The following is a 25,516-nucleotide window of genomic DNA, read 5'->3' as shown; positions in this document are numbered from 1 at the left end:
AGAGTGTACTACTTGTTGTACATAATAGAATTTTCCTTTTTTTTAAGAAACCTGAGAAATTACGTACTAAAAAACTTGTTCATGTTGTTTGGATTGCATAATCAAGCACTCAAAGTAAATACCATTTTCTCATGAAACATTAGTTCATCCCTCTTGTGCATATGTATTAGGATAGGCTTTAATTAAAAGATTGTGTACTGTTGTTTCCACAGGATCCTTGCCTCATTCATCGCACAGGCTGGAGGCAAAAGGGGCAGATAGATGTATGGTTGCCCATGCAACTATAAATGTCATTAACTTCTGAGTGCCTGACTTTACAACCTAAATAACTGTCTGCTAATAGTTTTTTGTATAGCCAAGTAGAGTAGTTATGTAAATATTAATCAGGGAGTAAGGCAAGACTTAGCTGACTTATGACCCTTCCTATCTACCAGTCAGATTGTCACCAATTTTTATTTTTGTAAAAGATGTTTCATGCCGGATCTTTTGTTAGTCACCTGCAGAAAGTGACTCTTCAAACACGGTCAACTTTTTTCAAGAACAAATATCTTTAGATATTAGGAAATAATTTCCAGAATCCCTGAGATGCTTGAACATATACAGCAAGCATACTGTAATTGTGACCCCTCACATGTTCAGTGTGTTTTCTTTCTTTGCTAGAGCTAAATGTAAACATCTTGTCAAATGCAGAATTACTCCTCATGTGTGCTTAGTCTGATGTTGCACTAAGCTGTTCATGGCCTAGAGATACACATTGGTGCAGGGATACAGTTCATATGCAATTTGAACTGTAATAACTGGATTTTTGGAAATTCTGGGAGCAAGTTGCTTTTTAAAGGGACAGTCAATTTAAAATCAAGTTATATATATTAAAAAAAAGTAAAGAAAATGTCTGATCCTACACATGCCCTTGAGCACCTAGACCAATTTTTGGCTAAGGCTTGGTCTACAGTAGAAAATTATATCAGTTTAACTACGCTGGTCAGGGATGTGAAAAATCCATACCCCTGAGCGGTGTAGTTAAGTCAATCTAAGTCCCTGTGTAGGCAGCACTAGGGCGACAAAAGAATTCTTCTGTTGACCTAGCTACTGTCTCTGGGGGAGGTTGATTATTTATGCTGATGCTAGTGAGTGACTCTACACTCAAGTGCCGCAGTGTAGCTGTGCTGCTTGTAGCATTTTAAGTGTAGACAAGCCCTTAGCTTTCCCTTGTGTTTTCCTCTCCCTTGTTGCTAGTGAAAGAATCATGTAAATATAATGGAAAACTTAGTATACAGAAAAATGACTATGCATAAAGTGCTGTCATACACAATATAAAGAAATTAAAAGCAGATGCTTTCCTTCTAATCCTTGGTTTACATTAATCAGAGGTGTTACTTACAACGAGAGTATATAGACAGTTTTCACTACTTCAAGTTGACTGTCCTTTTAAGTCCCCATTTGGATTTTAAGTAGGTTCGTGAAAACACTTGAGGTTTTTTAGGTAGGAAGGCTCCAAAGTAGGTAGTAGTATCATGCAGGAATGTCGCGTGGAGTTGGCTGGCCAGAGCAGGACAAGATGATGGACCTGGAAGTGACATTTAATGTGCTCAATGTCCTTCCTAGCTTAGTTGGTGGCAAGCCGGGGAAGGTGGTCAAAGTGGGGAGAAAGGTAGGGGAAAGAGGAATCCAGTGAAGAGAGGTATACTGCTAAAGATGGAATTTTACAGCTATTTGCAAAACACCTTTTAAAAGTGAACTGTGTTTACGTGGATTTTCATAAACGTTTGCTCAAGGTTTTAAAATAGAATTTTAAAAAAATCTAAACAAATTCCCTCAAGAATCCTTTAGGAGATGAAAGGGGAAGAGGTAGGATTTTGGGTTTGCGTATTTTAGTAAACTCCTTATATTGTTGGAAAATAGAGATTAATTACAAATTTTGATTTGGCAAGAAAAGTATAAACAAACTTGCTATTGGCTTATTTTCTCTGAAATTCAGAAGCTCCCCAACCATCTCAGACTAATGTATATTTCTCCCTTTAGGTTATTTCAAATGCAAAGAATACTGTACAAGGCTTTAAAAGATTTCATGGCCGTGCATTCTCAGATCCCTTTGTTCAAGCTGAAAAAAATAACCTGGCATATGAACTTGTCCAGCTGCCAACAGGCTCAGCTGGCATCAAGGTGAGTCAGACATACTTGGAAGAGAACCATAGAGGAAACTCAATGACAATTCATATGTCTGTTTAGCTTTGAACCCTTTTTCACTGAGGCATCTATCTTTGCAAATGCACTTTCCATTAGAAAAATCATTATCGCTGGATTAATAAATGTAGGGAGATCTGTAGCGTAGACTAAAATTCAAGAGAGTAAAATCTTATTTTATGAAGGAGGCTTAGAACTGCTTTGTGAAATAGACTAAGTGATTTCAGAATGCTAGAGAACTTAATTGACTAGAATTGTATGTAGTGTGGGAAGGATCTATGCGAACTTTTTCATCTGACTGAGGCCTGAATAGTACCCTTTTGAGTCCTGAGCATCTTGATTAGACATTCCCAATTGTAACAAACAGTGGTCACTGATGTGCACAAGTAAGGATTAAGACTCAGATTCCTTTTCACTTGTGATTTAGCTAATCCAGGATTTGAATTCAGTTATTAGAATGCCATTGTTTATCAAGGTCTGCTTTAAATTAAAAAACCTCTTTGCTGTGTGAACAGTCTTTTGCACTCCATAGTGAGTTTGGGAGATGAAGAAAATACCACAATAGTATTCAGTACTAATGCTTCAGATATAGTGCAAGGCTAGAGGAGAAAAGCAAAATATTTCAGACCAAATTTCAATAAATATATTTATATTTTAGTTGCAAAACCTGTTCAACAATGGGAAGAATTTCCTTAACTTAAAAATAGTCTCGTGGTATCTGATGGAATAGGCAGTTATTAAAGGCCCAATAAAGAGTCAACTGCATACATTCTTGCATTCGGAACCCAGGAAACTGGAGCTTGTATATACATTGCGACCTGATATAACACGAATTTGGATATAATGTGGTAAAGCAGTACTCTGGGGGTGGGGTTGCGCACTCCAGTGGATCAGAGCAAATTTGATATAACGCGGTTTCACCTATAACACAGTAATATTTTTTTTGGCTCCCGAGGACAGCATTATATTGGGGTAGAGGTGTATGTCCTTTTCAACTTGCCTCTCTTAAAATCTCTTGAATTCTCAAATGTAAATATGACTAGAATGAGAAACTGTCTTCTTATTCTGTGGTGCCTTCCCTACATGGCTTAGGCAGTGAAGTGGGGGGCAATTATACAAGTATGCTGCAGGCGCTAGGTATGGTTTTAAGGACCACTTAAAAAAAAATGTTTTTGCAGGCTTAGGTCAACTCCTTAATATCACTTGAGCATGTTGTTTCTTGTCATTTACCATACTTATACAAGCTTTTCATTAAAGGTTATGTATATGGAAGAAGAACGAAACTTCACCATCGAGCAGGTGACAGGAATGCTCCTCACCAAACTAAAAGAAACGGCTGAGAATGCCCTTAAGAAGCCTGTAGTTGACTGTGTTGTTTCTGTAAGTAGGTGATGGTAAACTTGGTTACATTAACTTGGCTACATAGTGTATCTGCATAAATTGAAGAATTATGGTGGTAATGGAGTTGTATTGCAATTTATAAACAAGGTTCACATAAACCAGTGCCCCTGCTTGTTTTCAGTAAACCTTGTGCCTTTTTTTACTCAGCTCTCTCCCTGAAAGCTGATGTTTAGCTTATCACGCTAACATTGTAAAATATATTATAGATTTAATCAATAGAATAATATTATTTGTAGCTGATTTTCCTCAGTTTTCACTAAAGTGAATTCCTCAGAATTCTCTAAAGAATTCACTAATGAATTCAAGTGGAACGGCATGAGAAAATTATGTAAGCAATTAAATCAAACCATTCTCTTCCCCATGTAGCTACTCACTTTTCCTTGCTTGCAAAATTCAAAATAAAAATAAATCTTAAACTTGCAGGAAATACTTAAAAATAAATAAAGGGGGAGGGGTGGGTTAGTACCAACCCTCTGAACAATATTTTTCTGATGATTTGTTGAGGATTGTCCTTCTAAATATGTATCTCACTGCTGTGCATTTCTTGCAGGTTCCTTGTTTCTATACAGATGCAGAGAGGCGATCTGTGATGGATGCTACACAGATTGCTGGCCTCAACTGCTTGCGACTAATAAATGAAACTACTTCAGGTAATCTTACTCTCTTTAAAATGTATATAGGATTGAAATTATAAAACTTCTTTCCAGGGGGCTCTGCATTTTTAAATGAAGCTTCTTAAACATTTTAAAACCTTATTTACTTTACATATACTATAAACTATACAACAATAGTTTAGTTATATATTGTAGACTTATAGAAAGAGACCTTCTACAAACATTAAAATGTATTGCTGGCACTCAAAACCCTAAAGTGAATAAATGAAGACTCGGCACACCGCTTCTGAAAAGTTGCCAACCCCTGCACTAATCTGACTTTGGTTGCTCTCCAAGGTTCCTAGAATCCAAGTTATTTCTATGGTAATACAGCTCTTTCTTCTTTAAAGATGCTTAGAAATAGACATCCAAGAAATAAATTCAAGACATAAGAGGAACTAACTGTTTTTGTAGTTAGTCTTCCATGCCATGGCTTTTGTATCTGGTCCATTATTTAACCAGATGCAAACTTTTTATAACTTTGAAAAGTAGCATTAAATCTTGACAGTATAGTCATTCTTTAACAAATACTGTTTAGGAAAGCAACACCAAAAATGGAGTTGAATGACTGCCATTTTGTTTACTATATTGACTTGTCTCTTTTTTTGTAGTTGCTCTTGCATATGGAATCTATAAACAAGACCTGCCTGCCCTAGAAGAGAAGCCAAGAAACGTTGTTTTTGTTGATATGGGACATTCTGCATATCAAGTTTCAGTATGCGCATTCAACAAAGGAAAACTGAAAGTAAACAATCTTATGCATCCATTTTAATTACCTGTAAAAACATTCACCATTACATTTATGGACTAGAATAGGCTTTGTTGACTGCCTTAATATGGCAGTGTATGTAGGCAATGCAATTTATACTTTCCAAAGGTTCAACTTTGTTCTATGTTAGAGAACTGGGGAGATGATCTGCTTAAGTTTTCATTGCTACGCTTGTTGAAACAAATATGTTTTCTTCAGTCACTTTTTGGTATAGTGTGAGAATAAAAAATAAATTGAACTAACTTCTCTATAGTAATAGTACAACTTAGGAGACGGGATGCCTTTTTTAAAAAAGGTGCTCTAATTCGACCACAAATTCATGTCTTAAAGCAGGAATTACTGAATTAATTCCTTGTTATGAAGGTCTGACTAAATGACCATAATGCTTCCTGTTGACCTTGAAACCTATGATGTGAGCACTATAGGAAATATGATAGGTGTGAAGTGTCAACAGTTGAGAAAGTTCTAAGAAATTTAATTAACTTGAGCAGATGATTAGATTGGGTCTTACTTTGAAGCACAATTGCCTTAACACTTGTTTCTATTAGGTAGTAACATTTCTTTTTCCTATGAGATAAAAATCTTCAGTAATGTTAGCATTATAGCCAAAAACATATTATGAAAACCAATAATCCTATTTTGCTGCTTCAGTTGAAGGAACAAGTAAATGTGTTGTGATAAGTGCTCAGATAGTTAGGAGAGTAATGCCTCAAGAGAGCTGAAAAGTAGGCTAAAGTCTTACGGAATGCTAGTTTAAATGGAGATAATGTTCTGAACCAGACGGCTACAATGTGCTCTGATGGGTCCAATAACAAATTAACAATAGGAATGGTACATATTGAAGGAGAGAGGTGAAGTGGTGTTAATAAGTACTGGTGTGCAGAATGGGATAACAGCAGTTTTAAGTGGTGTGGCATTGTGAATTCAGCATATTCTGAAAAAGGTATTGAGAAATCAGTGAGATGGAGGTAAAATGATGCAACAGGAAAAGATCAATCTTAGAATGTGGTTGTAAGAGCAGAATGAGTTTAGTTCCTTCACTCCTACATCTAATCTCAGAAGCCATTTTCTAGTAATGATAGACGAGGAGGCCTTTTGAGATTGGGGTGATGTGTGCGTGTGCATGTGCAAGTGGTACATGCATTTCAAAACTGTCTGGAATTCAGGCAGATTGGAGAGGCAGTAGAGAAGGGAGTTGTCATAAAGATGTGAATTAACAGATGAATGAATGAGCACTCATCTGCAGGAGTTAAACATGAAGAAAACAAATGAGTTTATTGTTAGCCTGGTGTAGACATACAGGCAGTACCCTTTTAGGCATCATACATTAAACTGGGATATGACTCAAACTGTGGCAGTAGTGTAAGAAAGGTTGGAAACTTTCTTGGTAATGCTTGAAGAGTACAAGATCATGCCACTCACTGCACCTATGTTCCTTGTGTTGGTATCCTTAACTGAAAAGTCTTCCTGTAGCACAGTGGGAGTCCTGGCTACTCTAGTGCTAGCACGAGACCCAGGTGTCTAGAAATAGATTGGTGCCAAGGGTTATACAGAACAAAGGTTATGACAATTTAAGGCAGGGGAACCACATAATTGCTACCGTAATCTCCAATATCACCATATTAATGCATATATGACATGTAGTTGCCTTTTAATATTTGGGGATATTGATTTTTGTGTGTGTGTACCAGAGCTCAGGACTGTGTGTGTATAAAGGCTTGGAACTCCTGTAGGCACTGGCAATTTGAAGTGAACTAACTTACTGTTCAAGTAGTGTATTCGCATCCCTGCGCCTCAGATTGGAGATTTTAGGTAGCAGTGTCTATTCAGCCTGCACATGCGCTCTCCGTCTCGGGCTCTGATAGAATTGAGGTCGTTATCAGATAGAATTGCGTCCCCTGTCAGTGAGACCCTGTTCAATCTGGTGAAAACTATATGGCAGGCACTAGCCGCAATACCTCTTACGCGCAAATGGGCGGACAAAAAAATATTGTTTGCCCTCTAAAGACATGGACGTTTTATTTTCTCACCCCTCCCCAAATTCCCTGGTTGTCAACGCTGTTAACAAATGTGGCAGACAGCACCATGCTAAAATAACACCATATGACAAGGACTGGAAAAGACTGGATTTATTTGGATCGAAATCCTATTAATCAACAACAGATCTAAGAGATCCCCAATCTCTAAGCAAAGACTTTTTAGAGGGATATCAGACTGTATTATGTACTGCTATCATGCACATGACCTTTATTCTCATTCTGGAGCGCAAACTCACTCTGTAAGATCAGTCTCCACTTCCACACCCTTCCTCAATAACGTTCCTATCACAGAAATATGAAGAGCAGTGACTTGGGCATCTGCTCGTACATTTGCTGAACACTTTGCAGTCACCTGTGACTCAGCATTTGCTGCTGTATTTGGCTCGGCAGTACTGCCTTCAATATTGGACTCTGCTCCGAAGCCCCACCGTTCCATTAGGGGTACTGCTGTAGTCACTACTTTAAGAAGAAGAGGTTACTCACCTTGTGCAGTAACTGGTTCTTCAAGATGTATCCCCCTATGGGTGCTCCACTGTCTGCCTTCCTCCCCTCTCTTTTGAAGCTCTTTATCAATGAGCTGTGCAATAGAGAAGGAACTGAGGGTGGTTTGTCTGCACAGCACTATATAGCAGTGAGGCAAAGCATGAGGTGGAGAGCACACATGCAGACCGAACGGACACTGCTACCTAAAATCTCCAGTCTAAGGTGCAGAGACACAGATATGCTTAGAGTGGAGCCCCATAGAGAAACACATCTTGAAAAACCACAGTTACTGCACAAGATGAGTAACCTCTTCTTCAGTACAGCTGCTGAAAAATAGGCTGGGACAGTCAAAACATTACATAGTTTTCTTGCTCTGTTCCATTTTGGTGTATTGTGTAATCCATGTCACCTGTATCTGGTGTAGACAGATAAGGTGTATGACATACTATCCTTGACAAGCTATGGACTTGGTGACTACAAGCATCATCTAATCTTAAAACTGTCTCTACAATGCTAGCCCAGGGAAAAGACCAGCTCTGTCAGGATTGCACCCTTGCTGCTCCTACACAAGGCACTTTTACAGTGGCACAAGTGTAGGAGCATTAGAGTGAAATAACTACTTCTGCCAGCAGTCCTGGTGAAGTGAAATGTGCCAGAGTGGCATGGGACTGACACTTTATTGCTGGCAGGGAATGAACCAAGGGGAGGCATTGAGGAGGGAAATAAAAGGTTAATAATTGGTTCCTTTTTTTCTTCTAGTAGCAGAAAGCGGTTACCAGGCTGCTCCAACACAAAGCATTTACCTACCCATGGTGGCAGTAGGGGAATAAAGCTGAGCAATATATCAGATTCTTTCTGTCATGGCAGAAGATCTGTATTGGAGCAGCCAGGTGGTGTTCTTCTAGACAGGATTATGCTGTCAAACATAAAGTACTGGAACAAGCTATTCTGAGTGTTCAGACAAAGAAATTGCTTACCGTGTATTGGTTACTATCAAGTTTTAGTGAGTAATCAGTAAATAGAACCATTTTCTTACTGAAATATTTTACTCCTTGTCTCGTTTTTAGGTTCTTGCTACAGCATTTGACACCACGCTTGGTGGCAGGAAGTTTGATGAAATGTTAGTTAACTATTTTTGTGAGGAATTTGGGAAAAAATATAAATTAGACATCAAATCAAAGATTCGTCCATTGCTGAGACTATTTCAGGAGTGTGAGAAACTGAAGAAGCTGATGAGTGCTAATGCCTCTGATCTCCCAATGAACATAGAATGCTTCATGAATGATATTGATGTTTCTGGAACTATGAACAGGTATCTTCAGATTACTTAGCATAAAGTCTGAATTGATTTAAAAACTGCAAAAATAGGTAAATACAAATGTTTTGATCATCTTTGGTACATTTAGGTCACTGGTTCTAACTTGAGTTATTATCAAAGTACTAAACAATGACTCTTTAGTAGCCTGCGTAAATTAAAGCAGGCAGTCTGAGTTACTAGTGTCCAAATCAAAAACCAGTTGTCAGTCTGACCATAGGTCACAGTGTGAATGGGAATTAGGATTGAACCATCTTCTTGCCCTTACAGGTGCCATGTTCACCTGTGTTCTAGTATTAGAACTAGTACAGGTGATACCTCCAGAGCAACATTCACAAAAATTTCTGGGGCAGTAGGGGAGAAATATACATTGACTCTTCGTATGTTGTACATGTGATCACTAGGGGATTTGACAATTTGAATTACTAAACTGTTAATGTGGCACTTTCTAGATTACTGAAACTAGTTAAAAGAAGGATTTCAGTTGGCATTTAACAGGTAATAGGAAACTGAGGCTCTCACTTAAGAAACAACAAACTGGTACATAGCAGCATAGCTTATAAATAGCAATAGTTTAGACAATGAGCAGGAGAAGAAGGGAAATGACTAGTATACACTCTTTCGTAGAGATTGTCACTACTATTGAGTTAGTAAGTTTCATCATCTCTTGCCCTACATTCTGTAACAGAAGTTAAGAACAGCTTGTAAGCACTCAGGGTAGAACCTAAGTTTGAACCTTGTTATCAGCAGTAGTGGGCACTTATCTTCAGACTTCATGCTCCTTGGTGGCCTGTCAGAACCCAAATCTAGGGACCTTCAAGTGCAAGGGACATACTCAGTTTAGTATTTGATAGGTTTTTTGTTGATTGTTGTAATTAATGCATGTAATCACTATAAAAAAATTGATATAATGTAAGTTCTTCAGGGCAGAGACTGAGTTTGTGAAGTACTGTACCTAGCATAGTGGGATTGCAATCTCTGGGCACTATCCTAATATAAAAGATGACTGGAGTTGGAGGGATCATGGCAGAATAAGTATCATTTGTACATGGGACTCTCTCCAAAAGTATATACCAAAGTATCTTGCTCTTGATGGGTTTTCTTTTTGGCGTGGGTGTAGGGATGTTGTAAATCTCACACACTTGTATTGTGGAATATTCAGCTTTGTTTTCTTATACAAAAAATCGCTTAAGTGAAACACAGAACTTTATAAAATACTGTAGGATTCTGGATGGAGACATAGGAAATTTACACTTTGCAAACTTTAAAATTGTGTCTTTCAATTTCAGCTGCATACAGTTGTATTTTGCAATTTAAATTTTTGTTCATGGGAGTCTAACTTGACATTTTTCCAACAGGGGCAAATTTTTAGAGATGTGTGATGGTCTCTTAGCCAGAGTAGAACCACCTCTTCGCAGTGTTCTGGAACAAGCTAGTAAGTGTATATGCATTCTCTTGATTACAATGCTTAATGGTTTACGTACAGGAGAAAAATAGATCTCTGGTTTTTAGCTTTCTTTAGACATTTGTCAAATCTTAAATTAAATTTTGCACACTTAGGGCTTGGCTACACTTGCAAGTTGCAGCGCTGGTAGAGGCTTTCCAGCGCTGCAATTAGTAACCATCCACACCTGCAAGGCACATCCAGCGCTGCAACTCCCTGGCTGCAGCGCTGGCTGTACACCTGGCCAGGTTGGGGTGTAGCGATTGCAGCGCTGGTGATCCAGCGCTGCTCATCAAGTGTGGACACACACCAGCGCTTTTATTGGCCTCCAGGGAATAAGGAGATATCCCAGAATGCTTTTAACTAAATTACTCTTTGTTTTGTTATGCAGCCTCTCTTTGTTTTGTTGTGAACTCCGATCGGAGCTCCGTTGAACTGCTTATCTAAAAAACAAACACTGATCACAGCAAACAGGAGCTATCTGTACCTGGCTGTGAACGATCAAATGAGAGGCAAGCAGTTTGCTTGACAGAGAAACAGCGTTGGATGCAGGCTGTTTGCAATTAAGACTAAGGGTTCGCGAACATTTTGTGATTTTTCAATCCAGGGAAGCTAACACACAGTGTTGGCTCCAAAAATCCACTCTTTCTATCTTCCCCGCTCCCTGTCACAGTACACCACCCTCCACCCCCCTCTTTTGAAAAGCACGTTGTTGCCACTTGAATGCTGGGATAGCTGCCCATAATGCAGCACTCCCAACAGCGCTGTAAATGCTGCAAATGTGGCCACACACCAGCGCTGGTAGCTGTGAGTGTGGCCACACACCAGCGCTGGCCCTGCACAGCTGCACGACCAGCGCTGTAACTACCAGCGCTGCAACTTTCAAGTGTAGCCAAGCCCTTAGTTTTATGTAGCAGTTCAATTGCAAGTTGAATAAAAATTTCCTTTAAAAAAAATCCCTGTGTAAAATAAGATATTTTGATATTGGTAAGAGTACAAAACTTTTAATGGTGGCTAGAATACCTTTAAATAAAATTTCTAGAGATTTTATTGTATCAAGTGCAATATCTTCTTCCTTGTTAAGAGGAATAAATTACTGCTAATTTAGGAATTTTCATAACATAAAGTTGCTAATGTATGTCTACTTTTTTTAGAGTTAAAGAAGGAGGATATTTATGCAGTAGAAATAGTTGGTGGTACTACAAGAATCCCTGCTGTAAAGGAGAGGATCAGTAAATTTTTCGGTAAAGAAGTCAGTACAACTTTGAATGCAGATGAGGCTGTTGCACGAGGCTGTGCATTGCAGGTAAACAATTGCCTGTATGCTAGGGGTCTCATGATTCTTTCTTATTGAAGTCAATGAGCATTTAAGCCTAAGGGCATGTCTTGCTAAGTTACAGGCATTGTGAAACTTATTTCACCTTTTGAAGTGCATATGTGTTGTAGAAGTGATTTGATTGAACATTTAAGAAGTGGGCAGTGGACAGGTGAGATTGGCTCACTGCATAGACTGTTTATGTTGGTTGATCAACTGAGATGTCTGGCTGGGGCAGACAGCACAACCAACAACTTGGCATGGTCCTCTAGAGTTGGGTATATATTCCAGTTATGACTGGAAAAAATAGATGCTATATACACATGTAAAATATTAAATTATTTTTTCCACTGCAAGACTTTTACTGGTATCTTGTCAGATAGTTCTACAGAAGAATTTAGCTAACACTAAGAACAGGTTGACATTAAAAGTAATCATGAAATTAGGCAAAGCAAGACTACATTGCATTGTTGCTTAGTTCAATGTATTGCATATATTTTTATAGACGTGAAACATAGTTCAGGTAAAGAATAAGATGACATGGCTTGACTTAAATTCTTGCAAATGAAAACGACATTGGTGTGACGCTTGCTATAGCCAACCCTGGAGCAGTGCTAAAGTCATGGCTAGAGTGACAAGTTTAAAGGTCCAATAACTTGTGTATTACCTGAGCTAGAAGCACATGCTATGTATTAGACTCATAGACTTTAAGGTCAGAAGGGACTATTATGATCATCTAGTCTGACCTCCTGCACAATGCAGGCCACAGAATCTCACCCACCCACTCCTGTAACAAACCCCTAACCTATGTCTGAGTTATTGAAGTTCTCAAATCGTGGTTTAAAGACCTCAAGGTGCTAACTAATCATGTCATTTTTGACAACTGCCTTTTCAGCCATTAATATAGTGTAAAACATCTGTTTCTAGTTCTAGCTATTCTCAAGAAAGGGCCTTTGCTTTAATTGTTGTATGGCACTTGAATACCATGGTGATATGCCCCTTACAAATCCCTGTTAATTTAAGTTTTTGACTCCTGCATCATCTGTTAGCACTAAAAACATTTTATTGGAGTCATTAAAATGTTCAGAACCAGAAAACTTGCCACCAGATGGTCTTGAATGAACAATTGGAGGAGAAATTTGATTCACTTAGGATGAATACAAACAAAACATGACTGTCCCTGAAGTTGTCTGATAACTGTGCACTAAACTATAGCAAAATCACATGACTCCATCAGAACAGAAATAGGATATTTTAAAAATTTAGATGTATTTAACTTGGAGTTAACATATCTGGCATTACTGCCTACCTATATTTTCATTCTGCACAATTTGGACTTACCGTTCTGCTGTTTCTTACAGTGTGCTATTTTGTCCCCGGCTTTCAAAGTGAGAGAATTTTCTATCACAGATTTGGTACCATACCCTATTTCTTTAAGATGGAATTCACCAGCAGAGGAAGGGTTAAGGTAAGAATTTAATACTACCAAAACTTTAGCATGCCTATAAAAGGCTCAAAACAGAAGCTGCTGAAACTTAAACCAGATGGACTCACTTACTGTGAAAGTTTTTAAAGCCTAAATGCCAAAACTTCAATTGCCGCTCTTGTGGTGGTAACAGTAAAAAGCAATCATTTTAGCTTTTGTCTAGTTAAATTCTTTAGCTTTTTAAATACACCCATGCTTTAATTTGTATCATTGCCAATGAGCCTATGGTAAAATGGTGGTCAATGTAAAGCCATATGTTGTCCAGTAAACTTAAATTGTCACCTCTGTATCCACCTTTATCAGGCATTTTAGTGCTTCTGCTAGGTCTTGCTGAATATTTCCTACTAGATGTTATAACAGCTACCTACTTTCTTACATCTTTCCCTTCCACAGTAATTGTGAAGTTTTCCCCAAGAATCATGCTGCTCCATTCTCCAAGGTCCTCTCATTCTTCAGAAGGGAGCCTTTCACTCTTGAGGCCTACTATACTTCTCCCAAGGAGTTGCCTTACCCAGACCCTTCTATAGGTATTTAACAAAGGGGAAGAAGAAATGAGAACTAATTCCATATAGTTAGAAAAGAACATTGGGGGGATGGGGGTGGAGTGCTGTCAACTTTCTGGTCTTGTAGGTTGGACTTTCCTATCCCGCTTCAACAATTATGGTACTGATGGTGTGTTAACACATTAGTATCTTTTGGATACATTTTTAGTATGACTCAGATTGGTTTTTAAATCCATGTGAGTGGAGAAGAAAATCCTAAACTCCCAAAACCACATTAATTGGTGGAGGAGAAACATATGCCAAATGGAAAAAGATAGTTTCATATTTGGGAAAAGCTAAAGGTTTCCTAAAAGTACCCACAGACATTTTTCCAAATGCCACATTTCCAAACTTTAAGTGTATCCAGGAAATAAGGGACAAACTGCAAAGCAGAGTAATGTTACTATGACTAATTTAATAAAATAAATCATTTGATTCAGTTATTTTTGACAAATGACTTCCACAACTGCATTTAATTGCAGCTATTATCAGCAATAGTCAGGATCTGCTAAATGTTCACACTTGATTTATCTTAAGTAAATATATCCTTTTTTTCTCTCCTGGAATGTTTAGCTCAATTTTTGGTTCAAAAGGTCACGCCACAAACAGATGGATCCAGTTCAAAGGTGAAAGTCAAAGTCAGAGTAAACATCCATGGTATTTTCAGTGTTTCCAGTGCATCTTTAGTAGAGGTTCACAAATCTGATGAGAATGAAGAGCCCATGGAAACAGACCAGCATGCGAAAGAGGAAGAGGTAATCCATTTTATTGGTATGGAGGTCATCTAGGAAAGAATTTGGGACTGAGAACAAACAGATTGCTCATAATTTGGTCTCAGTTTCAGAAAAAAGCCACGACTAGCGCATTAACCCTCTAAACCAGATCAAGTAACAATTGAAACCTTTCCACCTACATTGCAGCTTAGGCATCAGATGGATTTGAACACAGTGTATGAATGTTGCTTAATTAATCTAGATTATGATGCAAGTATTTAAATGTAATGCATTAGCCCTGACTTTTCCTGAAACTAGGGCCAAATTATAGGCAAGTCACAAGTAGATAGTTCTTTCCCAATTTGTGTCCATCACAAAAATCATCACACATTTGTCAGTCTCTGCCCAGGAAAGCCCATGACTAAAGGTCTGGGTTGGTGACACAGCTGTAGATTTAAGAATGTTGCTAAATATATAGGGAAGATAATACAGGGCTGTACCTTTTATTTCATACTTAATAGTTCTGTATTTTGGGAATACCAGCCTTGCACAAGAATACTATTTCAGATGAGTCAGTGAACAAACAAAAAAAAGGCAAAACTAATGTCTTTAGTTTAAGGAACAGTATTTGGTAGCTTACAGGCAAAACTTGTTTTGTAAATGTAAACTTACAAGGCTTTTTTGTTTGTTTCCAAGGTTTTTTTGTTTTGATTTAAATGTTCTCATGCAGCATTTGTCTCTCAAACACTTGTCTGAGAATAATTGAGAATGAATGAAGGGCAAAAAGTAAACATGTATTTGGTAAATGCCAACAGTGTGTTTAGAGAGACGAAGTGGGTGAGGTAATCTTTTGTTGGACCAACTTCTGTTATGAAATATCATTGATGTATCAGGTATATCACTGGATTCTTGATGCATTTGTCCAGAAATTCTTCAAGGTGGCCCGTGAAGAGGTTGGTATATAGGGGAGGTTGGTCCAATAAAAGATACTCCCTCACCCACCTTTTCTCTCTTAATATCCTTGGACTGACATGGCCACAACACTGCATAAAACAGTGTGCTTTGCACTTGTACATAAGTGAGTGAACTTGTCTAGAGGTACTTAGTCTAAATGGACAGTCAGCGAAGCAATGTATTGGGAGTACCATAGGGTGGTTCTGACTTCCAAGGCAACACACGTAATACCCTCCAAATCAGCAGACCACACTGCCGTTGGTACTGATACCTTGGCACTGACCCTAGCACCTGGTACCTTGGGGTCAAAGCCTGGGCACTGAGTGTCTCTCACAGTAGCCCCAGTACTTTCCACCTCAGTGCTGACTGCCTTCCATCTCTGCACTGAAACTTCATATAGTGTCAAGTTACTTATTGGTGGACCTGGTACCATAGTCACTTCTACTCAAGAAACTGAGGTGCCTGCCAAACTACCAGTGTTGGAGGCACTGATACACCAGGCTAGTGGCAGGACAGAGGAAGCCTTCCACTCCCTAAAAGATTCAAGGATGACTGTGCTCTTTGGGACTCTTATTTCCTGACCTCAAGGAGGAAGCAGACATGATAAATCATCTTTTTAGACAGTGCTCTTCTGTCCAGTGTTAGTCAGCTACAGAGATCCTTATAGCTGGTGAGGAAGAAACTAATTCCCCTAGTGACTAGCCTCTGCCACTTCCTCCTCCCACCCTACAATCTGGGGCTTCCATTAGGTAGCAGGTTTGATGCAAATGTCAAGAGCCTAATAGGACCAACAGAAATTTTTTGTTCTCACCCCCTGCATAAAACCTGTAAAAGTTTTAAGGCCTCATGCAGTTATGTGTCACAGCATGCCAGACTTCACCTGTGCTCCATGAAAGGATGATTGAAATCAGTACATCCTACCCAGAGACACTAGATGAACAGGGTCGTGGTACCACAAGAAGTCCTCTCCAAATTAAATCGTGGAAAGACACTCTTCAAGTATGCAACAGAAAATCCTCCTCTACACTTTCCTACCAAGGCTCTGATGGATGCATCCACTCATTTAGATGGCCTTCAGATTCAAGGCCTGTGGTCCCCCCCAGGAAGCTCTTCTCCACATAAACATCCTAGAGCTCACGACCATCAGTCTGTCATGCAAAGTGTTCCTACCTCTTTTTCATGGTACAAGTGGGGACAGAAAAAAATCCCAGAAATGCACATCAGCAGGCAAGGGGGAGCAAGATCATTCCTACTCTGTCAGGAAACCATACATCTGTGGAATCTGCATCCTGAACCAAGTCACAGCAGTGGCTCTGCACCTTCCTGGCCTTCGGAACACCTTGGCAAACCAGCTTAGTAGGCATTTTTATGACCATGAGTTATCTATAAGACTCAGGCATATAGAGCATCTTTTGCAAATGGAGATTTCCTGAATGAGTTAGGCAGTTCTGGTATTAGGATCTGATTAATCTTTCAATGCAGCTCCTCAGAAACCTTTGCTGCTTTGACTGATAGTCTCCCAGAACAACTGCCAGTTCCTGCACTTGAACCCAGCATCACTGTACCTGATAGCCTCGGTACATCCACTGAAAGGGGCTTTTTACAATGGTGTGCTCCAAAGCAAGAAATCCATAACCAGGCTGACTTACAAAGCTAAATGAAAGAGATTTTCTATTTGGAAATAAGGGAGAAAGGTGGTGCTGAAATCCAAATCTCAGTGTTACTGGACTGTTTCAGGGCTAGCAAACAATCTGGATTTTCTGTCCCTTCCATAAGGGTCCTTTTAGCAACAATATCTGCACAATGCCCCCTGATCCAGGGCCACACTGGATTTTCCCCATCCTACAGCAAGATTCCTGAAGGGCCTCCTGCTTTTTTTCCCCCCTAGTTTGGGAATCATTCCTTCTTTGGACTTTAATATAGTTTTAGCAGAATTGATGAATGCCTTATTCGAGCCCTTAGCAACCTGTTCCCTATACCACCTCTCAATGGAGGCTGTCTTTTTGGTAGCCATTGTATGAGCTAGGAGGGAAGAGGAGACCTGAATTCTCAATATACAGTATTTCATAAGGACAGGATTACTTAGACCTCAACACTAGTTTTTACTAAAGATTGTCTTAGAGTTCTATATAAACCATTTCTAGTTTTTCATTCCTAAACCTCACTCAACCCCCAGAAGAATGTAGGCTTCACATGCTTAATGTAGTAAGAGCACTGAAAAATCCTCCAGAAACATACTATTTGTAGCTTTTGCTATATTCTCTGTCCTCATGGAGGTTATCCTAATGCAGGGCTTCTCAAACTTCATTGCACCATGACCCCCTTTGGACAATAAAAATTACTATGCGACCCCAGGAGCGGGGACTGAAGTCTGAGCCAGCCCGGGCCCCTGGTGGTGGTGGGGGGGTAAGCCAAAGGGCTTCAGCCTCGGGTAGGGGGCCTGAAACCTGAGTGTGGAAGCCCTCGGGCTTTGGACCCAGGTCCCAGCAAGTCTAAGCCAGCCCTGTTGACCCTATTAAGATGGGGTCCTGACCCACAGTGTGAGAACAGTTCTCCTAGTGGGTCTCTGAGTAAAAGGAGATATCAGTTAGCCAAGATAGATCTACTTAGCCATATTGTAGCTCGTTCCACTAGAGCTTAGGCAGCCTATGGCTGAGGAACATTCCTGTAGCAAATTTTAGAGCAGCTATATGCAGCCTAAGCCACACCTATAATGCTATTCCTTAGTAGAGGCTTCCAGGCTGAATGCAGCACCGCCCTATTAAAACTGGTGGTAGTTGTTGTTTAAGTAGAATTCCTGTTTCCCACCTCCAAGCAATTAAACAACTGCTTAGTTGTCACCAAGAGTGGAATCACTGTGGACAGTCGCTTGAAGAAAGAACAGTTATTTACCTACAATAAGTGTAGTTCTTAAGAGATGTGTTATCACAGATTCCACAACCTTCCCTCCTGCCCCTTGACAAGAGAATCCTATTCCTAGGGGAGTCAGTATTGGTGAAGGAACTAAGAGACAGTTGGATCCCCTGTCCTTAAGCCCTTGAGTCAGGGGTTCCAGGACAGACCTGGCCTCAAGGTCACTCTTAGCCAAAATAATCCAGTCTCACGTGCGTGTGTACAGAGCGTGGCATTTGTGTGGACAGCACATCTTGAAGAATTGCAGTTACTGTAGGGTAAGTAACCATTGTTTTTAAAAACAAGTACAAAACAATTGTGCTAATATGTATTAGAAATCTCAGTATGGCAAATATGCATCAATAAAGGTTAGATGCAAAGGCTTAATTAACCCTGTTACATAGTTTCTAGCTTCACTTTAACTAAATTTAGATTTTCACTGCAGGACCTGAAGAGTACTAACTCTACAATCACAGTGACCAGTCCAAAAGTTTAAACTGGTTATATACTGGGTCATATAAAACTAGGTATTTGAGACTTAGCTCTACATTTAAGTGTTTTCTTCTAATTTCAGAAGATGCAAGTAGACCAGGAAGAGCAACAAAAGAATGAAGAGCAGCAGCAAGCACAAGCTGACAGTAAGGCAGAGTCTGAAGAAATGGAGGTACTAAGTGTATTTGATGTCTTATTGTCTGCTTAGCTCATCTGGTTAGAGCATTTTGCCTTCTGGAGTGTTTGCTCTGTAATGTATAATCAGAACCCATTCTCCACCCCTTGCCACAGAACTAGGTTCTGAAAACTAAGCTTTCACTTAAAAGTATTTCTAGTTCTCCTGACTGCGACTAGTGCCTTCAAATACGAACAGACCATAAATTGATGCAATGCTATCTCCCTGAGACTGCAGATAACTTGAAACAGTATCTCTGGGATGTGTGAACTGCCACATTCATTTGAAAGGATTGTTCATGCCAAACACTAAACTGACTACTTAAATGTCAATGTTAACTCTGACTGGTGATCATTTAAGCAAAAGTGTGCTTCGCCCAGTCTCAAGCTACATTCCTAGTACCAAATGCTCCCACTGTCTGCTACTCAGCTGCCAAAACCACAAATTTCCCCTAACAATTTGTACCAGGTAGTTTTGCCTTTGATACAGAAATATGTGACATGTTTAAAACAGAATTTGGAGCAGCATAAAACTAAATTCAGTTTTAAAATGAATAGCACACGGCTGTTGTATTGAACTGAATGCAATCAATGCAGTATTTAAACAAGTCTTCATTTTTAATATAAGTGAAGCTGTTCCAGAATTTCCTTACTACCAGACTAGAAAGCTGCAAAATCTATAGACTTTGTCACAGAATTTCAAAGCAGCTGACAATTCCATTCAGAAGAAATGAAGCAGCACTGACTGATAGTTTGCTCTAGTAACTTAAAATGTTAATAAACATAGTAATAGAAAAATTAAGACAAATGTGACTTGAATTGGGTGTCCCTTCAGTGCGGAGGTGGGCAAACTTCTTGGCCTGAGGGCCACGTGGGTATGGAAATTGTATGGGGGCCATGAATGCTCACGAAATTGGGGGTTGGGATGCTAGCCCTGGGGTGGGCCCAGAAATGAGGAGGCTCCAGGCTGGAACGGGGTTGTGCAGGTGGGGGGCGGGGGGCTCCAGCTGGTGGTGCGGGCCCTGGGGTGCAAGAGGGTGGGACCAAGGTGTTCAGAGGGCAAGAGTGGGATCAGGGCTGGGGCAGGAGGTTGGGGTGCTGAAAGGGGTCAGAGGTACAGGCTCCGGGCGGCACTTACCTCAAGCAGCTCCTGGAAATAGCGGTATGTCCCTCCTATGTGGAGGTGCAGCCACGTGGCTCTGCGCGCTGCCCTGTCCGCAGGCGCTGCCCCTGTAGCTCCCATTGGCCATGGTTGGCGGCCAATGGGAACTGCGGGGGCAGCGCTTGGGGCCTCCTGGATGCCCCTGTGCGTAGGAGACAGAGAGGGGACGTGCTGCTGCTTCTGGGAGCTGTGCGGTACATGCTGAGTGGAACAGGCTCCTGATCCTGCTCCCCGGCGGGAGCTCAAGGGGCAGATTAAAACATCTGAAGGGCCAGATGTGTTCCCCTGGACCACAGTTTTCCCTCGCCTGCTTTAGTGACTATTGCGCTCTAAATATTGTTTGTTTGGTTTTTGTTTTTTTTTTTAATGCAGACATCTCAGGCTGGATCAAAAGACAAGAAAATGGATCAACCTCCTCAAGCCAAGAAGGCTAAAGTAAAGACTAGTACAGTGGACCTTCCCATTGAGAATCAGTTGCTGTGGCAGATAGGGAAGGATATGCTGAACTTATTCATTGAGAATGAGGTAAAATAACTTAATGGTACTTTTACCTCTATCTAGGCTATAGTCTTACAAAGGTGGTCTGCACAGAGACTGCTGGTCACAAGGTGCTGACTCTCCTCATTTCCAACTGGAGAAAGGCAGAGGAGAGGGTGAGATGTTATGAAGAGCAAGAGCAGACAGTATGGCTAACTTTCTCCAAGGAGGGCAAAACTAACTGCATTAAGACAGCTAAAAATACACACCTTTTCCTGATGAGCATCTGCTGTAACTTGCTACAGAGGTATTCTACAATTGCAAATTGGGAATATGGCTACATTTTAGAAAAAGTGCTTTGTGAACTGACACTAAGTTTCTGAACCCATAACCTAGGTATTTATTACTGCACTCATCACGTTCGTTTCTGAGCACCTATCTAATGTCTTGCTAGTTAGTGTTTTCAGTGGAAAAATGTTAAAGGTATAAAAAATGCATTTAATGTTGGCAGGAGCGGGACAATTTAATTATATAATACAAACTCCAAAAGCGAAGCTTGCAGTGCATTTTTTGCCACCAGAAATGGTAAAGTAAGTTAATCAAAGGCTAATATCTCAATTCTTGGGTCATGTGGCATTTGGGGAGCTGTTAATAGGTCAGTTAATGAAGGCTGGTTGCTTCAAATCACAAGACTTCAAATGACATCTGAGGCCTTCTTAAATGGTAAAAACACCACAGTATGAGGTAACCAGTAGCTCCTTTTTCTTTACAACTATGTAAAGAATTCAGTGTGATTAAAAAAATCCTGTGCACACTGTTTACAGCAGCTAAATTTTTCTGATTCATATTGATTGTTCTTTATCTGTAGTACTGGATTGTTTTATAGATTTATTGGTTATTCTGAAGCTCTTGTCACCTGTTCCAATCAAAGTCAATCCATCTGGTTCCCTGAATGTCTGCTACTAAATCATTGGTATCTCTTCAGATGGCCACAGCTAGAGCACTTGTCCTCCAACTGCCTGGGCAATTCAGATTGTATTGGCCTTGGAATTCTTTGCTATGTTAGAGTCAGTCTTAAAACTTGGAAACTAGAGTACCAAGTTTTGAGTTGGATCAGTATGCTGCCTAAATTGAATTCTGTGTTTAAAAGTAATTGGTTATTCAGCTCTCTGAGACTGTACTTTTTTTTTAATAAAGCCAGGGATTGTCACTACAGCAACCAACACAATGAGTTCTCAATCCTGACTGGGGACTCTGCGTTCCATTTTAATACAAATAATACAGCCTAGCCTGTTGGTGTCATTGTCGTCTTAAGCGAGATCTCCAATACGGAATTTGTTCATCACCTTCCATCTTTCACAGTTACAGCAAAGTTGTAAAGCTGTGTCTCATTGAAATACAAGTCCATATGGCAAAGTTTCTGATGTAGCTGCCTCTTTATCCTCTTCCTGATTTGCCTGTGATCTTGCTTGATAGTTTGAGTGCTTGAAGTGAGTTCTATGAGCGACAAGAAATGTGTTCGCTTGTTGCTGAAATCTAAGGCATTGGACACTGGATTGGCAGGCGCACATGTGCTGCTGTGCTAGTTTTTTCACTGGCTTAGGAAGTGTTGACCTTGCAAAGGGTTGGAGAGGGGGGGAGAATTTCTGGAGTCTGCTGGGAGGGGTTAGTCCCAGCCACATGAAACATTTCCTTTCTTCCTTTGAGGATACAAGTCCTACTTACACTTGGTACTCATCTTCCCTCAGCAGAGGAAACAGAGCAGGATGATAGCACGCTGATTACCAAAAAGTACTTCCTTTCCAAACCATAGGAGAATCTCCCTTGGAGATATCAAAGCAGAATGAAAGTGCCCAAGTAATGCAAAGAAGTCTTATTAGCAGCGTCAGAATTGGATTTGGTTCCTAAAGTCTGGGTTACCTTTACATAGACATCTCTAACTAAAAATACAGCAATCCTTAGGGAAAACAAGTTTCTTCTCAAGGAACCAACAAGCAGGAGAATAAAATCATTCATCAATTAAAATTTAAGCTTAGATGGCACAGATACCCTAAAGGCTGACATCAGTCTGTTTCTCAGTGGCTTTTGTAGTGTGGGTAGATGAGCTTAAAAATGCATTTCCCCACAAAAATACTCAATTGAAATTGTCTCTGTCCTGATGGCTTCATTCATCTCTGATGCATCCAGGCATTTGCTTATACTTGCTCCTCAGTATGTTGTCTCTAATGCTATTATAAAAACTTTAATTGAGGTCTAATTATTGAGTAAGATTGAACTAATTTCTTTTCTGCAGGGTAAAATGATCATGCAGGATAAACTGGAGAAAGAGCGGAATGATGCCAAGAATGCAGTGGAGGAATATGTGTATGATATGAGAGACAAGCTCTGTGGCTTGTATGAGAAATTTGTTAGTGAAGATGTAAGTATTGCCAATTTGACTAATACCTTTTTTGTTCTTTGTGGTCTAAAATTTCAGGTCTCTTCCATTAACAGTCTTTAAACCAAGTCTGTCAAACACCCTGGATGTGTTTGTGGCCTGCATGTTACATTCAGAAAAGTAGCTTTCATTTTTTAAGAAAAGTAACTTTCTAGTCCTCCATGGTTATGAGAATAAACATTTCAAACATGAGACCAAGTGTAAACTGATAATGCCTTTCTTAGTTTGCAAACTACCTGAGATAAGAACTCAAGTGTCAACTCGTCTACCCTACATTAACCTCAGGGAAGTGTTAATTCTAGAACCCAAATGATAACACTTGAATGCAAATATTAACTTTTTAATTAGTGATCATTCCCAGGTGAAATAGAGAAGGGAGTTGAAGCAATGCTCAAAGGAATGAGAATGGGGAGTACTTTATTGTCATGGTCAGCCTCACTTGGTGGATAAAATATTCTCATTTTTAGGACCACTGTTTTGTTTTTTTACCCCTGATCTCAGTGCAAATCTCCCACGAGTTCTGCTGTGAATTCAAAGATTCCAAGGCCAGAAAGGACAATTGTGGTGATCTAGAACTTCACCAAAATCATTCCTAAAGTATATCTTTTAGAAAAAAATTCAGTGATGGAGAATCCACCAAAACCCTTTGTAAACTGTTCTAAAGGTTAATTACTCTCACCATTAAAAATGTACACCTTATTTCCAGTCTGAATTTGTCTGGCTTCAACTTCCAGCCATTGGATTATGTTGTAGCTTTTTCTGATAGATTGAAGAGCCCATTATTAAATATTTGTTCTCCATGTAGATATTTATAGACTGTAATTAAGCCCCTTCATTTTCAGTTTAAATTGATGTTTTACTGAAAAAAAACAGATTTTACAAAAAAAAATTTCTCCAATTTCACTCTGTTACTTTTGTATCATTCAAATATATAAAAAATAACTTGTTTTATTAGGAAAATACAATACATTGCATGAGAGATGTATTACGATAATACATTAGTCTGTATGTGTATATGCAAAGCTGCCTGTTAAAGTAAGACTATGTATTGGTGGTCTAGAAGATATACACAATAAAAAAGCGTGCGCACACAAGCTCTGAAGTGCATGCACAGCTGAACGTACTGATAAATCTCATGTACGCATTTCAGGCTATTAGCAGATAACAGTAAAAGGGGAAGAAAATGAAAATGAAAATCTGTATCAGGATGTGTTTCAGACCACAAGGGAAATATTCAAAAGTTCAAAAACAAGAAAAGGATGAAGCTGAGAGTATGCGTTGCAAATGGTGTGGTCCAGTTATTTAATGTAAATATTATTGGCTAATACTTCTAAGTCTGCAACAGTACCTTGTTTATTCAAATGAAAAGTTTTTATTTGGGGATTAGAGATGTATTGTTTTCTTAAACTCAGAGGTGGCTTTGTGTTTTGAGTTTTGTTTTAGTTCTGCAGCAAACCACATTGAATTCTATTCATCAGAGCATTAATCTACTGAATACTTCACCCCCCTCCATCCTTCTGTCCACCAAAATAACCCCCAAAATTTATCCAGAAATTTTTTTGCATGATTTTCATCTTTTTGTTGTAGTAATAAACACCTGTAAATCCTGGAAAAAAATAATTTTCAGTTTTTATTTTATTTAAGGGCTCTAACTGTTGGTCACCCCTTAACCTTTTCTTTGTTAAACCGAATAGATTGAGCTCTTTGAATCTCTCTTGGTTTTTTATTGTTCTATAATTCTTGTGGCTTTTCTCTGAACCCTCTCCAATATATTAATGTCCTTCTTGAATTGTGGGCACCAGAATGGGAAAGAATATTCCAGCAGCAGTTGGAACAGTGCTGAATATAGAGGTTAAATCACCTCTCTACTACTCAAAATTCCCATTTATGCTCTCCAGGATTGTTGGCCCTGTTGACCACAGCCAGTTGAAGGTATCCATTCTTAAATGTATGTTCCAGCCCACAAATGAGAATAGAATTCAGCCCTTGTCATAGATTGACACCCCTTACTCTATGATCTCTATCTTAACAATAAGGCTAGGTGTACACTAGAAACTTTTGCTGGTAAAATAACATTAGGGGTGTGACTTTTGCATTTCTATACCAGCAAAAGCTCTAGCTTAAATGGCAGTTATACCGGGAAAAAAGGCTTGTTGCCAGTATAGCTGGGCTGGCAAACCCTTTCTGGGGTAGTCAAGGCCTCGGTTTAAAAAAAAAATTCTACTCTACACCAACACTTCAAGCTTTCTTTAAAGAAAATATTTAAGTTCTAACAGACCAGACAAAATGTCCATCATGTTTCAGGAAAGAGTATCCAGATGACACCAGATGTTTATCACTTTTCTCTTATGGGAGATAATCTCTAAATTCAGTATTCAATTCATATTGGTTGTTTCTGGTCTCAGGATAGAAATAGTTTCACTTTGAAACTGGAAGACACTGAAAATTGGTTGTATGAAGATGGTGAAGACCAACCCAAACAAGTTTACATTGATAAACTAACTGAACTCAAGGTAAGTGGCACTTCAGAACTGTAGTTGTCATCTTCAGGTCTCAATTGAATTTATTCCACTTAAGCTATAAA

At 39.4% G+C, this 25,516-nt stretch overlaps 1 protein-coding gene across 1 annotated transcript in view; it reads left to right on the top strand.

Moving 5' to 3' along the window:
* The window catches only part of HSPA4 (heat shock protein family A (Hsp70) member 4), a 36,547-nt gene that overhangs the window by 7,934 nt on the left and 3,097 nt on the right, over positions 1-25,516 (top strand). Inside the window, exons 3-16 of the mRNA XM_045028664.1 lie at positions 2,023-2,163; positions 3,442-3,564; positions 4,136-4,235; positions 4,850-4,983; positions 8,597-8,841; positions 10,203-10,279; positions 11,443-11,594; positions 12,965-13,071; positions 13,483-13,616; positions 14,205-14,386; positions 18,765-18,854; positions 20,391-20,543; positions 22,789-22,914; positions 25,338-25,445. Of these exons, the coding sequence (XP_044884599.1) occupies positions 2,023-2,163; positions 3,442-3,564; positions 4,136-4,235; positions 4,850-4,983; positions 8,597-8,841; positions 10,203-10,279; positions 11,443-11,594; positions 12,965-13,071; positions 13,483-13,616; positions 14,205-14,386; positions 18,765-18,854; positions 20,391-20,543; positions 22,789-22,914; positions 25,338-25,445 (1,872 nt within the window). The remainder of the gene's footprint in view (positions 1-2,022; positions 2,164-3,441; positions 3,565-4,135; positions 4,236-4,849; positions 4,984-8,596; positions 8,842-10,202; positions 10,280-11,442; positions 11,595-12,964; positions 13,072-13,482; positions 13,617-14,204; positions 14,387-18,764; positions 18,855-20,390; positions 20,544-22,788; positions 22,915-25,337; positions 25,446-25,516) is intronic.

The sequence above is a fragment of the Mauremys mutica genome, chromosome 8 (assembly GCF_020497125.1).
Source record: "Mauremys mutica isolate MM-2020 ecotype Southern chromosome 8, ASM2049712v1, whole genome shotgun sequence".
In the NCBI taxonomy this organism is placed as follows: Eukaryota; Metazoa; Chordata; order Testudines; family Geoemydidae; genus Mauremys; species Mauremys mutica.
This window is presented reverse-complemented; position numbering and strand designations above follow the sequence as displayed.